General features: G+C 20.6%; 8 protein-coding genes across 8 annotated transcripts; 3 read left to right on the top strand and 5 right to left on the bottom strand.

Annotated features, from left to right (window-relative positions):
• Nucleotides 1-215: 215 nt before the first annotated feature.
• Nucleotides 216-1720, bottom strand: DICPUDRAFT_92824 (uncharacterized protein). Its single transcript, XM_003292162.1, has 2 exons — nucleotides 1354-1720; nucleotides 216-1285 (listed from the first exon to the last, which is right to left on the bottom strand). The coding sequence occupies exons 1-2, from the start codon at nucleotides 1630-1632 to the stop codon at nucleotides 266-268; spliced, it is 1299 nt and encodes a 432-aa protein (XP_003292210.1). The 5' UTR covers nucleotides 1633-1720; the 3' UTR covers nucleotides 216-265.
• Nucleotides 1721-2134: 414 nt separating this feature from the next.
• Nucleotides 2135-3136, bottom strand: DICPUDRAFT_92823 (uncharacterized protein). Its single transcript, XM_003292161.1, has one exon. It carries the CDS (start codon nucleotides 3067-3069, stop codon nucleotides 2221-2223), a length of 849 nt encoding a protein of 282 aa, XP_003292209.1. The 5' UTR covers nucleotides 3070-3136; the 3' UTR covers nucleotides 2135-2220.
• A 483-nt stretch (nucleotides 3137-3619) lies between these two features.
• DICPUDRAFT_99263 (uncharacterized protein) lies at nucleotides 3620-4100 on the bottom strand (the record flags this gene model as incomplete). The annotated part of the gene is made up of 2 exons (XM_003292160.1): nucleotides 3620-3928; nucleotides 4038-4100. The coding sequence occupies 2 exons, from the start codon at nucleotides 4098-4100 to the stop codon at nucleotides 3644-3646; spliced, it is 348 nt and encodes a 115-aa protein (XP_003292208.1). The 3' UTR covers nucleotides 3620-3643.
• A 532-nt stretch (nucleotides 4101-4632) lies between these two features.
• Nucleotides 4633-5007, top strand: DICPUDRAFT_156913 (uncharacterized protein; the record flags this gene model as incomplete). Its single annotated transcript, XM_003292171.1, has 1 exon — nucleotides 4633-5007. One exon carries the CDS (start codon nucleotides 4633-4635, stop codon nucleotides 5005-5007), a length of 375 nt encoding a protein of 124 aa, XP_003292219.1.
• Nucleotides 5008-6533: 1526 nt separating this feature from the next.
• On the bottom strand, nucleotides 6534-6930 carry DICPUDRAFT_82836 (uncharacterized protein; the record flags this gene model as incomplete). Its single annotated transcript, XM_003292159.1, has 2 exons — nucleotides 6534-6785; nucleotides 6868-6930. The coding sequence occupies 2 exons, from the start codon at nucleotides 6928-6930 to the stop codon at nucleotides 6534-6536; spliced, it is 315 nt and encodes a 104-aa protein (XP_003292207.1).
• A 379-nt stretch (nucleotides 6931-7309) lies between these two features.
• On the top strand, nucleotides 7310-7888 carry DICPUDRAFT_92822 (uncharacterized protein). Its single transcript, XM_003292170.1, has 2 exons — nucleotides 7310-7372; nucleotides 7447-7888. Exons 1-2 carry the CDS (start codon nucleotides 7328-7330, stop codon nucleotides 7789-7791), a joined length of 390 nt encoding a protein of 129 aa, XP_003292218.1. The 5' UTR covers nucleotides 7310-7327; the 3' UTR covers nucleotides 7792-7888.
• Nucleotides 7889-9255: 1367 nt separating this feature from the next.
• On the top strand, nucleotides 9256-10561 carry DICPUDRAFT_92821 (uncharacterized protein). Its single transcript, XM_003292169.1, has one exon. It carries the CDS (start codon nucleotides 9366-9368, stop codon nucleotides 10494-10496), a length of 1131 nt encoding a protein of 376 aa, XP_003292217.1. The 5' UTR covers nucleotides 9256-9365; the 3' UTR covers nucleotides 10497-10561.
• A 133-nt stretch (nucleotides 10562-10694) lies between these two features.
• DICPUDRAFT_156909 (uncharacterized protein) lies at nucleotides 10695-10977 on the bottom strand (the record flags this gene model as incomplete). The annotated part of the gene is made up of 2 exons (XM_003292158.1): nucleotides 10695-10843; nucleotides 10950-10977. The coding sequence occupies 2 exons, from the start codon at nucleotides 10975-10977 to the stop codon at nucleotides 10695-10697; spliced, it is 177 nt and encodes a 58-aa protein (XP_003292206.1).
• Nucleotides 10978-11935: the final 958 nt, after the last annotated feature.

Genomic DNA, 11935 nt, shown 5'->3' with positions numbered 1-11935 from the left:
TCCTTATTAATTTAACAGTTTTATTAAATTTTTAAGAAAAATAAAATATTTTTAAATTATCAAAAACAACAATAGGATCTATTTTGTGATATAAATTTAAACGCCATCAAATAAATTTTTTCTCTTTTCCTTTTAAGTTGCCCAGTATGATTGTTCCTGAGTACAACGTAAACACTTTAAGGGTTAATAAATAAATAAATAATAAAAAATAAATTAAAAATTTTATAAAAAATAATTAAATTTTATTGAAATTTATTGTAATTTATTAGAAAAATAAAATTGAGATAAAAATTGAAATTAATAAAATTAATACTGGTGATAATTGATAAATAGAATTTGAATTGTTTGGTTTTGTATAATTAAAATTTGAATATGTTGGTTCTTTTGTTGGTAATGGTTGGCCATAATAACCTGGTCTATCAATTGGTGGTATTAGTTTTTCATTTGCAGCATCATGCATAAAATAGTAGATAGTTCTTTCATTACCTTGTTCTAAATGTTCCGATATATTTAAATTTAATTTATCATTTTTTAAAATGATACGTTCATTAAATATATCATAAAGAATTGATGAATTTGATTTATTTGAAAAGAATAAGCAATTTTGAGTTGATGCGAATTGGTGCTGAATTACATGAGTTAATATCATATCATTTGTAAATAAAAACTGTTGTTCTTCAGTTGTAATGTTGTATTTATATACTATTAAACTATTATTTGAAGGATGATTACCACATATTAATATTGAATCATTATATCCTAATATTCCAATAATATCTGTATAATTTAATATTGGTACTTTGATTTGATTTAATCGAATTAAATTGATTGAAAATTTGAAACACTCGGTGCCAATCCCACCAAAATATTCAATACATTCAAACTTATTCATACCAACATTTACTTGACCATTTACATCCAATAAATAATAATAATAAATATTTAAATTTATATCTGTTGCTGTGAATGAACATTCTAAATTTGTTTTATTGATACTATTTGAGGTATTTTGAATTAAATAATAACTATCTTGCCTCATTTCTGGATTAATAACAACAAAGTTATTATTTGAATCTATTGATAAACATGCAAATTTAATATATCCTATATATTCTGTATAAACTTTGCAATGGTATAATTTGGGTAAATTTAAATGCTGATATTCATCTGTATAGCCTATATAATACATTTTTATTATTTGATAATCATCAAAACCTTGATAAAGTAATTCACCTGAGATAGGATGGAAAAGTGGTGGTAATTCATTTCTTTTGTAAATATTAATCTAATTAAATAAATTTTTAATAGTTTTATTAGTTAAAGGTTAATATGAATTAATTAGTATTTACTTACATTCTCAAATACACCAAAAAATGTTATTGGATTATAAATATCATCTAATTGTCTTGATACATTATAATTAAAAAACAATAATGGTTTTGAAAATGAATTTTCTTTTAATTTATTTGAATAAATTGTTAGATTACATTGTTTAATTTGATAGTTACAATCATTAATAAAGCTTGAAAAATTAATTCTTTCAATATCTATTTCTCTACCTATACATTTTTCAATAAAAGAAAATAAACAAATAAATTGTATAAAACAAAAAAATAGTTTTTCTTTTTTCATTTTTTTTTTTTAATAATTATTTGGTTTGAGAAAAAAAAAATTTATTGTTTATAAAAAATAAAACACATAAAAATTTTTTTTTTTTAACACACAAAGAATTTTTATTAATTTTTAAATTTTATCTCAATACCACAACTTTTTTTTTTTTCAATAATTCTTAAATCTTTTTAATAATTTATATATTTAAAAAATAATAATTTATTATTTAAAAAATAAAAAATATTAAATAAAAGCAAATACATAACCTTATGCGTTATTAAATTATATTTTTTTCTTTTTTTTTTATTTATTTTGAAATATTTAACAATTAAATATTTAAAATAAATAAATGAATGAATGAAAATAAATAAATTTTTTTTATTCATTGAACATAAATATAAGGGGGTGTCTCGACAAAAAAAAATTAAAAAATGAAATTTTTTTTTTTTTTTTTTATATATAAAAAAAAATGATGCACATAAAATTAAAATTAAAAAAATAAAAAAAAATTTAAAAAAAAATTAAAAAAAAAAAATTGTAATTTTTTATTGATTTTTTTAAAATTTAAAATTATTAATGAAAAAGATAATTTGGATTGTACGTAAGGTTTTATTTTGCCATAGTTTGTTGATAGGTATAGGTCATACTTTTAAGGTGCAAAACTTTGTCCATTATGAGTCCCATTGTTGGGGTGATTACTGTATTTAAGACCCCAACACACTGGGAGTTGGTAATAAATGGTACAAAAACATCAGCATGGAAAGTGTAAGACATCTCGGAAATTGTTGATTTGCCTTGGCTATCAAATGATTGTGAGGCAAAATCATTAAAATTATGAGGTCCATTTCCTTTTTTAATTGCCCATGGAAAGCTCTGATAAAATGAAAAAAGAGAGGTTTCATCATTGGACATTGAAGAAATTACTGACCATTTGTCCATTTTTACAGTTCTAGAAAACGATTGACCCCAAGAGTGTTCATAACCAAGACCAATACCAATTTTTGAAGTTCCAACGCTCCCAAAAGCTTTGAAAGTATCAGAGTTATAGGAAGAAGATTCGACAATGTTTTCATTATTAATTGTTTTGGGAGAAACAAGAGGGAACACCAAATCTGAAGTGTACCCTTCATTTTGGCACACTAATGAATGTTGGATATCGTAGTTTGTTAAAAACCAGCCAGTTACAAATCTTCCTGCTTTTTTCTTAATTTCAAATCGATGACTCTCGGAGATAAAAACCATTTTATGAGTATTGTTATATTGAAATACATAATAACTATTTGATAAAGATTTTTCAACATAATCTTTAAATAGATCCATTTTATTTGTATCCACACTTTTAATCTTATAATTACTAACTGTTATATAACTTGGAATATTTGTTTCATTAAAAATATATGTTGCTTTTACCAACATACCAAAATATAAATATATTATTATTAAATATATGATTTTCATTTTATTGGTTATTAGAATAATAATAAATTATTTTATTAAAATAATTTTTATAACTGTTACACAAAATAATTAATATTTTACAAAAAAAAAACAAAAAACAAAAAAAATTAATAAACACTTTTCAAATGTGTGGTATTTAAAATTATATTTTTTCAAATTACAAAAATTTAAAAAATAATAATTTCTCTTCAGTACATACGATTTTACTAGCATTTACACACACCACCACCAACCACATTTTTTTCATTTTAATGAAAAAAAATAAAATTGAATGCAAATATTTTTACAAAACAACCATATGGGGTCAAACTAACAATAAAAAATTCAAAAAAGAAATACTTTTTTTATGAGAGCTCATATCATCTAAAATATTAAACATTTATTTTTCCATACTCATTTTTTTATTGTGCTATTGCCTATGAACACATTTTTATCACATTCACCAATAACACCTAGTTTTTACTCTCCAACTCCTATTTTACTAACACATATAAATAAAATATTTAATTTATGAGAAAAAAAAATACACTTATTAAAAAAAACAAAAATTAATTAAAAATAAAAAAATTATTTATTAAAATTTATTATAGCTATCTAAAAAAGGAGGTTGTTTTACAATATCATAATAAAGGGTGTAATATTGATTGTATTCTACATTCCAACCATTTTGAACTAAATAGCATTTTGGGGCATCATCTTTGTGAATTTTCAAGCATAATGAATATCCATTGGAATCTTTTCTTTTAATTGAAGTTTGTTTATCTTTATCTAGCTCTTTCCAATCTTCTGGGTCATGATCGCCATATGAACTTGAAATATAACTTATTTTTTGGCCACATTTGTTTTTTAAGGAAATATCCTATTAAAATATAATGTGTATATAATAATAAATATATTTATTATTAGTATATACTTTTTTCTATATTTTTTTTTAAATTAAAAGTTTTAATTTGAAAAATAATATTTACACATTTAGAATTCTTTAATAATAGTAATAATAGTATTAATAAAAAAATATATGATTTTTTCATTTTTTTGTTTCAACATATAATATATTAAAAATATAATTTTATGAATAATGTTGTAATAATTAATTTTTTTTTTTTTAAAATTACTTTTTATTTATTTGTTAAATTTATTGTAAATTAAAATTATTTCTAGAAAACAATTTTTTGCCGGGATGCTTACCACATCATTACACACTAACACACACTCACTTGCACGTTCTCAAATAAATTTAATTTTTCAAATAAAAATAATTGTAATATTTAATCAATTAACACCATACCACCAACAAAATTTTCAAAATAAAAATTATAATTTCTGAATTATACAAAATTTATTTATTCAAATTTATATAATGAAATCTATATATTTTTTTATTATTTTCTTAGTATTTTTAGATTTTCTAAATGTTTGTATTATTAAAAAAGAATAAAAACTATTGTTATCATTTATTGTTTTGTGATGTGTGTTTTTTAAGATTTATAAACAAATTTTATAAAAATAAATAATTTTTATAATTTTAAAAACTAACATTTTTTTTTTCTCATTTTTTTAAAGATGTCTTATTCTTCTGATAGTGTTGATAAAAGTATTGTAATTACCAATGTCTCATCAAAAAAAGTTAAAGCATGTATCGGAAGATTCAATGATAAGCAGATGTCTAAATTTTACGACATAGATTCTTACAAACAAGAGATTTGGGAACGTGATCAGGAAAAAATGCATGTGGTTAATATAGTCTCTGAAAACCCAACTTTTGATTTTAATATTCTTGTTGAAGCAAGAGAAAGAATTATTATCGAGGATTTTGAAAAAAATTGTCTTTTAATTTATTTTTTTTCAAAGAGCGGGCAGAGAAGAGCATACCAATGTTGTCAAGAAAATCGTAGTTGTGATCAATTATTTAGGGAATTAATAAAACTAAATTATTAATAAATTGAAATTAACAAAATAAATCAATATTTTTTTAAAAAATAAATAAATAAAAAATAAAATATAGACACCTCGAACCACTTTTTTTTTTTTTATATTTAATTTTTTATTTTTTTGCACATAAAAAAAAAAAAGTGGTTCGGGGTGGAGTTTAAAATTACTTTGTCCTTATTTTTTGTTTTAAAGTGCCCGAGGAAAATATGTAGAACCCCTGATGTTTTTATTTATGTGTTATATATTGATTAGTTTGGATAGTTTTTTTAAAAAATATTGACACAGCCCAAAAATAATAAATAATGGTAATAAAAAAAAGTGGGGAAATAGGGGTAAAAAAAAAAAATCAAAAAAATCTATTATAATTTTATCTTTTTTTTAATTTTCGAAATTTTAAAAATTTTTTTATATCATTTTAAATTTTTTCAAATAGAAAATGGTGCAAATATAATTGCTAGAAAATAAACTAAATGATATTAAGTGATGAACTTTAATACTCAATATTATCATACAAAAATAGAGATCATTACTCAAATAGTAAAATTATTATAATATAATTTAACAATATTATTTATTATCTATATGAAAATTCCTTATTAATTTAACAGTTTTATTAAATTTTTAAGAAAAATAAAATATTTTTAAATTATCAAAAACAACTATTTTGTGATATAAATTTAAACTCTTTCAAATAAATTTTTTCTCTTTACCTTTTAAGCTGCCCAGTATTATTGTTTACTTTATATCTTAAAGTAATGGTGTCATCGAAAATCTTTTAATTCTAGCAAATACATTTCTGACAATTATCCTGATTGATTTTTGAATAATATCTTGTTGTTTTTTATTTTGATGTTTTTTCAAAGGTAGCTTATGGTTTGAAATAACAAATTAGCATACCAATTAATAAAGATATTAGAAATTTATTTTATAGTTGTAAATAAAGTAAATCAGCTTAAACCTTATTGGTTTATTGTAAAAGTGGAAAGGTATTTCAGATTGGCTTTCCTTTAGGTGTTTGTAAAATGATATTGTGTTATTGAAGTAGGTGGTAAAAATAAGATATTAAACAAAATAAAATTCAAAATGTATTTTCTAAAATTAAAAGATTTTCGACAAGCAATATTTTAAGATATAAATTTAAACAGGAAATTCCTTAGATAATGTTTTAAAAAGATATCATACAATATAATGTAAAATTGTATTTTTTGTTAATTGTTATTTAGGGATTAGAAATAATAACATCGATGTTACAATGAATAATTATATTAAAAATTTAATATGCAAAAAAAAATTAAAAAAAACCAAAACTGCCAAACTATTCAAAAATCATCAAAAAATAATATTAATTAGCTATATGATATAGCCTGTATCAATAAATTATTGGTAGTGATATTTAATTTATTAAATATCAATATGATGCAAAAAATTATATAATAATTACTAATTATTAATTAGTGAATAAAAATTGAAAAAATTTTTTTTAAAAAAACAATTCACAAAGTAAATTTTTATTTTTTTGTATTTTTTTAATTTTAATAATCTTCTACTGTGACATCTCTTCCCTTGATGGTAATTCTATTATTTTTTGGGCTAACCAAATAGCAACCAATATTATAATTAGAGTTAACTCTATAACATAGTGAGTAGAATTTAAATTCTTTAGGGAAACTGTTTACACTTTTATCATTTAATGTTGTCCATACCATGTCTTTTCTATCATCCCATTGACTAAAAATGACCTCTCCTTTTGTAATGTCATTGGTTTTTTGAAAATCAATACTAATCTGGAATCGTGATAAAGGAATTTGTTTCAAATATTAGTATATATATTTAAAAAATAAAAATTAATGTTTTTTATTTACTTACATCTCTAGAATTTATAAAACCAATTAATATAGAGATACATAAAAATATTAAAATAAATTTCATGTTTGCAGCTATAATTTGAATATAATTATATAAAAAAAAAATACATGGAATTAAATGTAAATAATTATAATATTAATTATATTATATTTTTCATACAAAAAATATTGGGGAGTTTGTGTGTTAGTGTGTTAGTGTGTTAGTGTGTTAGTGTGTTAGTGTGTTAGTGTGTTAGTGTGTTAGTGTGTTAGTGTGTTAGTGTTAGTGTGTTGGTGCTTAAATGGGATACATTTTTATCCGAGCTGAAGATAAAATAATTGTTAAATAGTTTAAACTACAAAATTTTTTATTTTCACTGTGACTAACCAATTTTGAAAAAAAAAAAATTATTATTATTATTATTATTATTATTATTATTATAATTATTAAACAAAAGATTAAAGAAAAATAAAAAATTTTAATGTATAGAAAGTTAGTTATTCTATTGTTTGTTTTTGTTTATGGTGTAAGTTTTAACATCAATATGTGCTGGATAAATTTCAAATAATATTAATTTTAAAATTTTAATTTTATTAAAAGGTGCTTGGAATAGTAGTTGATAACATTTTAGAGAAAACAGTAGAAGTCTCTCTAAGCTCATTCACCAAAAATGGACAAACCAAATCTTTTTATATATCACCAGGCAAAAATGAAATATTTGCAAGGGATGAAAATTTGAAAAATGTGTTGGTGGTCAAATCAATAGAAGAAAATATATATGAAGGAATATTAGTCGGTAAGGATTGTCAAGTTTTAATTTACAAAGAAAATGGAAGACATTATTTATACTCATATGATCCAATTAAAGGTGATCAAGTTTTGGTTAAAGTTGGTGAAGTAAAAAACAAACGTATTGAAATAAATCAATTGGTTTCATTTTCATGAAAAAATATTCAAATGATTTACATATTATTTTTAAATAAAAAAATTATATAAAAAACAGTTATTAAATAAAGAACAATATTTAAATTTAAAAATATATAAAAAAAATAAATTTAAAAAAAATTTTTTCTTTTAAATATTTAGTGGTTGAAAATTATCTTAAGCGTTATCTTTTTTGTATCACTTGGAAGATTTTAAGTAATAAAAAAAAAAAAAAAAGGATAATATAAAATATTTTTTTTTTTGAAATTTAAAAAAAACATTTGCTTTTAAAAAAAAAAGAAAGAAAAACGAAAGATTAAAAAGCATTGTGTAAAAAATAATTTAAAAATAAAAAAAAGATGAAAATGTGAAGAAAAATATGTTTTTTTAAAATGATTATATATATTAATTTTATATTATATTTTTAGATTAATGGTGACGTACGAAAAAATAAAAACAACAATGATTGGTGAGACAAAGATTTTATATTCAATTTTGACAAAGATTTTATATTCAATTGCTTTATTTTTGTATAATTTTTTTGTAAAAAATAAATAATATAAACACATCAAAATACCTCATTTATTACAAAACACTTTTTTTTTTTAAAAAAAAATTAAAATTTTTTTTTCCCGAACAGATTTCCGAAAAATTATTGTAAAAGCCCAACAGATCTGGATTACAGTTAAAAAAAAAATAAATAAAAATAAAAAAAATGTTTAAAAAAAATTAAAAAAATTTTTAAAAAAAAAAATTAAAAGGCGGAAAAGAGAAAAATTGTGATGGGTGAGTTTGTGCTGTTATTTTGTAAATTTTAAAAATCTATAAAAATAATTTTTTAAAAAAAGAGATAACTTTTAAAAAAAATTTTTAAATGAATAAGCTACCGATAATGGGTAAAAATGAGAATAAAGATAATTTTAATTCTCTATAAATATTAAAAAGAACCTTTTCGGGTGCTAAGTTGTTAAATACAGATAACCCTTCAAAACTGGGGAGGGATAGAACAGAGCAATGTGTTTTTTAAAAGAATGGCAATTTTTTAGGATAGACATTTTTAAAAACTCTGGATTTAACGATTATTATAATATATCAAAAATGAAATGATTAAATTAAAAATAAATTTTACTTAATATTTTAATTTTTTTTTTTTTATGAATTTTCTCTATTTTTTTTTTTTTGTTTTTCTAAAGCTTCATTGTTTTTAAAAAAAGTAAAAAATAGGTGCTGTTGGGGGTATCAGTTGGGTAAAAATATTTTTTTTTTTTTTTTTTTTTCAGGCAAACTAAAACTAATTATAATCCCTATGGAATTTAATTATCTAGATGTTTACATTTGCCCAGCAAAACACATAACCCCACTACATTTTTTTTACAACTTTTTAAAATTTTATTGAAAATTATTTTTATATTGATTATTATTATTAATTTTATTTTTATTTTTTTTTTAATTTTTATTTTATTTTATTTATTTTTTATTATATTTTTGTATTAAACTTTTAATTATATATATTATAAATTTATAGTTTGTTATGTTTTAAATACTAAAACTAAAAACTTTTTTTATTAAATATTTAAATATAAAAAAATAAAAAAATGAATATTAAATTATATATTTGTGTATCATTTTGGTTTTTACTTCACATTATTTCAAGTTATTCCTATCCATTCAATGAACTAGAACTTGATAAGTACCCAAAGTTATCTTATCATGAGTACGAACCGAATGAATTTAGTATGGATAACTCTGATGGTTTTTATGGTAATTTAAAAATAAAAGGTTTAACAGAAGTATATGGATTCGGTTCTAATGATTGTTATCAAAATTCAAGTAAGGTAAATGTTTATGCTTGTCAAGGTATATCAGTTGGTGTTTCCAATATGGAGTACAAGGCTGAAAAACATGTGGGATGGTTTTTAGTTGGTTTAAGAGTTAATCATAAATTAGAATATATCGATTGTAATACAGATATGGCACCTAGTATTAGTTTAATTACATCAAATACCCAACCATCAACTGCTGAAAACTCTGAAAGTTCAAAAACTACAATTAATGAATCTAGTGAAACAATTGGCATAGAAGCTGATGCAGATTACACTTTTGGATCAGGTGTATTTGGTGGTGGTATTGATGGTTCTTACTCCAAAACATATAAAAAAACTTTTAAATATCAATCTTATATCAAAGATTGGTCCATTATTAACCACAGTCATATGGATACTGTCTCAGATTTTATATTTGACCAATCTATGCCTTGGGGATTAAGACTGCCAGGAAAAGATGAAGGAAGAAACTCTTCAAATTTTTCTTCTTGGAAAGATTATACAACGGGAAAGGTTGGGGATGATAAAAAACTTTTACCTTTACCAGATTTAAGTGTATCCATTTATAATCAAAAACTATTTGTTCCATTTACAATTGATATTAAGAATAAAGCTGGATTAAATGGGGAATTTTTAACAAGTAGGCCATGTACAACAGTAGTATTAAAAACAACTATTACACCTACAGTTGCAATGATCATCAATATTGGGGAATCCGATAGTAGATTGTATCTTAAAACAAGCAAACATCAATTCTCTCAATTTATTGATTTAGATAAAGTTAATTTAAAAACAAAAGAAGATCAAATTAAAAGGGAAGAAAAAAGAACAATAGCATTAGAAAAATCAGCTACTACCAGCACAAAAACAATGAATACAAATCAATCAAAGGCAAGAATATAAAAAAATAAAAAAATTATTAATATAAAAAATAAAAAAAAAAATTTAATTATCCTTTTATTATTATTATTTTAGGAAATTATTTATTTTATTTTTTATTTTTTTAAAATTTAACTTTCAGTATTTAAAATTACTTTAAATACTTTATCATAATGGTCAATTAATTTCATCGATACATTTAAATATTTGAATTTGCTATAATCAAAATTGAATGTATTCACAATATGCAGATAAATCAGCAAGTGTTGGACCAAATGTTGAATTAATTGATTCACCTGTTTTTGGATTTAAATAATCTTCATGAAAAAAACGATGAAATAGTTTTCCATTATTTGTATCATGATGCCAATCTAAATATTAATTTAAATAATAAAATTGATTATTTGAAGCAGTCACTATAAAGATATAAAAAAAAAAAGAATTAATTTTTTTTTAAACATTGTGTTTAATACATACACAAAAGATGTTTTAATGTTCCATCCATTCAAATAGAAAACCTGGTCGAAATGGTACTATATTGAAATTGAAAAAAAAAAAAATATTAAAATGATGATAATTTATTTTAATTAAAAATATTATATTTAATACATACAAAAAATATTTAATTTGTGATGTTTGGGCTTTGAATTAATAGAATACCTTGTCGGAAAGGAACATGTAAATTCTTAAAAACCTTGTCTGAACGGAACATGTAGATTCTTAAAAACCCAGTCAGAATAGCCAAAACGGAACATGTATAAAATTAATATGGGAAAATGAAATTTTTCTAAGTCTTTTACCATATTAATTTTATATGAGAGATTGAAATTTTTTTAAGTCTTTTACCATATAAAATTAATATGAGAGATGAAAATATTTCTAAGTAAGAACCAAGTAAGAACGGAGCATGTAAAGAGATTTTGTTGAAGCTTTAGATTTCTAGATTTTCTATTATAAATTGAATTAATATTTTTAATTACAACTCTGAAATTAATTTTAAAATTTTATTTACCATTTAACTAATATTTGAATGTAAGTTTTTATTTAAAATATTACATTAATTTAATCTATAAAATTTATAAAGATTTATTATTCTAATACCTACCTTATTTCTTAAGTAAGAAGTAATTTCTTTCTTTTGTAAGGAAAAAAAAAAAATTTTATAAATTTTTATAAATCTCTCATATAAAATTAATATGGTATTTTTTTTTTTTTATTTTTTTATTTTTATTACACAATTAAAAAAAAATTGGTAAAATAAAAATAAAAAAATTAATATTAAATTAAATAAAAAATTTTGGTTAATTCAAAATAATCAAAAAAAAAAAAAAAAAAAATTTATTATTTTAAAAAATAAAAAATAAAAAAAAAATTTTGAAAAAAAAAATTTAAATTTTTTCTTTTTTTATTAAATTAAATGGATAGATGAGGAAAAAAAGGCGATGAAGAAAAAAAAAAAAAAA

This window comes from Dictyostelium purpureum, assembly GCF_000190715.1.
Source record: "Dictyostelium purpureum unplaced genomic scaffold DICPUscaffold_326, whole genome shotgun sequence".
Lineage (NCBI taxonomy): Eukaryota > Evosea > Eumycetozoa > Dictyosteliales > Dictyosteliaceae > Dictyostelium > Dictyostelium purpureum.
This window is presented reverse-complemented; position numbering and strand designations above follow the sequence as displayed.